Source organism: Lottia gigantea, assembly GCF_000327385.1.
Source record: "Lottia gigantea unplaced genomic scaffold LOTGIsca_263, whole genome shotgun sequence".
Taxonomy (NCBI): domain Eukaryota; kingdom Metazoa; phylum Mollusca; class Gastropoda; family Lottiidae; genus Lottia; species Lottia gigantea.
The window spans coordinates 13,009-15,621 of NW_008708812.1; the positions used below are offsets into that span (position 1 = coordinate 13,009).

At 37.5% G+C, this 2,613-nt stretch overlaps 1 protein-coding gene across 1 annotated transcript; it reads right to left on the reverse strand.

Moving 5' to 3' along the window:
- Window positions 1-1,172: 1,172 nt before the first annotated feature.
- Window positions 1,173-2,535, reverse strand: LOTGIDRAFT_175274 (hypothetical protein; the record flags this gene model as incomplete). Its single annotated transcript, XM_009056137.1, has 2 exons — window positions 1,173-2,296; window positions 2,466-2,535. The coding sequence occupies 2 exons, from the start codon at window positions 2,533-2,535 to the stop codon at window positions 1,173-1,175; spliced, it is 1,194 nt and encodes a 397-aa protein (XP_009054385.1).
- Window positions 2,536-2,613: the final 78 nt, after the last annotated feature.

Genomic DNA, 2,613 nt, shown 5'->3' on the forward strand with positions numbered 1-2,613 from the left:
AGTTTATGGACTCACTCCACTAAAACATTTTATGCAAATGATTGTATAGGAATGTAGTCCAGGCTATTTTTAGAAATCTTCTTTCTCTCTCCCTTTTGGGGTTTTTGCCTGCCTATTTTTGGGTAAAATTTGGTCTAGATTTGGAATTTGATGTCTGAAATTGCATTATCTTTCAGATTTGGTGAGATGATGAGAGACTTAAAGGCGGAAGGCTAATTCTAAAAATAGTCGTTTTGTGAAGTGCCAAACTCTAGGGATGAGTATAACCGGTAGTAGTCTACTTTCAATTTTAGTAGCTCAAAATTTTCATGGTCATCATATAATGAATTTTTTAGGAGACATTGAGAATTGGTCAGGCTTTCATTCGACATGTTGGAAAGCTTTCAACGAGATTTCTGGAAAAAGTTATAGAAGGTTGAATTTCGTGTTTTAACATGGGAAGAGATGGCAAATGAATTAGTGGAGTGAGTCCTGTCTGGTAAGGTCATTTATTTTTTAAAATTGATATTTTTCAAAAAGTTGTGAATGATTTTGTATGAAATTTTCAGAATAGGTAGAATAAAGACTAAATTACTTTTTATGGCTACATTTGCATATTTTTTTGTCCAAAATTTGAATTTTGGCCACTTTTATTGAAAAACGCCATTTCAGCCAAATTTCGACCTGTCAACTTTGCAGCAATGTATCAAAATTGTAATTATTTGTTTTTCTTCACATGTTTTCACACAAAATGGATGCCTTTAACACATGCATTAGTGCCAGGCTGCAAAATTCATCTTTTTTGGCTATAAATTCCTCTTGCAGGATATGGCAGGGGGCTTAATTTTTGTCATCAAATGGGAAGTATGGGGTAATATCTATTCAATGTCCCATCAGTCATAGAAGAAAGACCATGAATGTGCATAGATTGGCTTTCATGTTTATGAATATTTTGTAATGCCAAAACGAGTGAGGGGGGGGGGAGGTAGGGTTAGGGTTAGTTTAGTGCTGGCTTTGACAGTTCTGTTGCCAGATTGTAGAGTTGTAGTATAAAAGAGAACACGTTATTATGAAAAAGACTGAATTTTCTTTTCTTTTTTATTTCAAGGCAAATTATACATTTAAATATCATTTCGAATGTGAATAAGAATGATCATCATCCAACTGCTGCAAAGTACTAGGTAAAATTTTGTCTAATTGTCCTTTTCTGTACCCACTGTATTGAATTTTTTATATTTTGCAAATTCATGGATATTTCTTCCTCGAGCGAGAAGCTTTCTTCTCTTAACTTCTGGTCTTGTTTCATAATCTCTATGGAACACTGATTTTTTCTGAATACTGCTTAGTGCTTGTAAACACTTAGGGGACAATTTTGCCCCTAAAAACTCTGCTTTTGTCTGTGTTGCCTCCTTTATCCCAATATTTGATCGAAGAATAGTTGATGATAGCCGCCCCATAGCATTTCTTCCATAATTGACACTCTTTGGAAGCGAAATGTTTATGGATCGATTTATTGACTCAGTCTTATAACGGGTTTTGTCAATGGCTTCCTCACTTAATCTTATTTTTAAAAGTTCATTTAACAGAAACTTATCATTGTCATTCATTTCCAGGCTCGTTAAGTTGTTTGAAGCCAGAAACATGGATCGATTCCACCAGTTGTTGCTGTGACCGCCACTACAGACCACAGAGTTGGAACGGCACTTGGAACAGTCTCCATCGTAGCACATAACAGTTGCTTGTAGTATTTTCGGTAGCTGTTTTTTCAGTTTGTCCACATCTCCGCAGTAAGTAGAGTACATCTCTTTGATCACAAGGCTACACCTAGATTTTATGTCCTGGCTCAAAGTTTTCTTTTGATTTGTTTTTTCAACTTTTGTTTTGCCTCTGAACATTCCGTCGAGAAAATTAGCCTTAAAACATTGGCGAAACTGAGATGCACTAAGATGGGCTGGGTCAGCTAGTCTTTCAACTTTCCACATAGGATGTAAAGTTCTCATTGCCTCTTCAATTCCGGTAGCTGACGTTGAATCTCCGTCTGTTGTGGCAAACATGATGAGCATCCCTTGAATAGATAAATCTTCACCAATTATTCTCCCCATTTCTCTCTCAGTTAAAGGTGCATGTCTTGTCAGATTTGCTGTGCATCCCTCGTGTCCTGGACAGTTGACAGTAATGCCTGTGTTTCTTAGCCACGCTCCAGTCCAACAAAGTTTATTTTGCAACACAGCACTTATGATATATTTCTTATCTGTGTTTGTCTCACAAGCAATGCCGATTGATTGAGATGCTCCTTGTCCGGGTTTCTTTCTGTGTCCTATGGTCAGACAATTGTACCGGCCATCCAAAGCCACATTTATCACGTTAGGGTTGGAGGCACCTCTTCGTCTATTGACATTTTTTCACCTCTTCCACCTTAGTTCTCATGCTTTCATTGTTCAAGTCAGTTGTCTTTGAACTCACATAACTGGATAACTTGGACATACCACTTTCAGCTGGTGGGGGAATGTCTAAATCTGCCAGTAGAAGCCTAGTCATTGAATTGCCTAAAGGCATGTCTAGCAATCCAGCTTGTAAGTTGATGTTTACTGCAGCCGCTTTCCTACCTCTTTTGCCAGTCGTGATTTCCTTGTA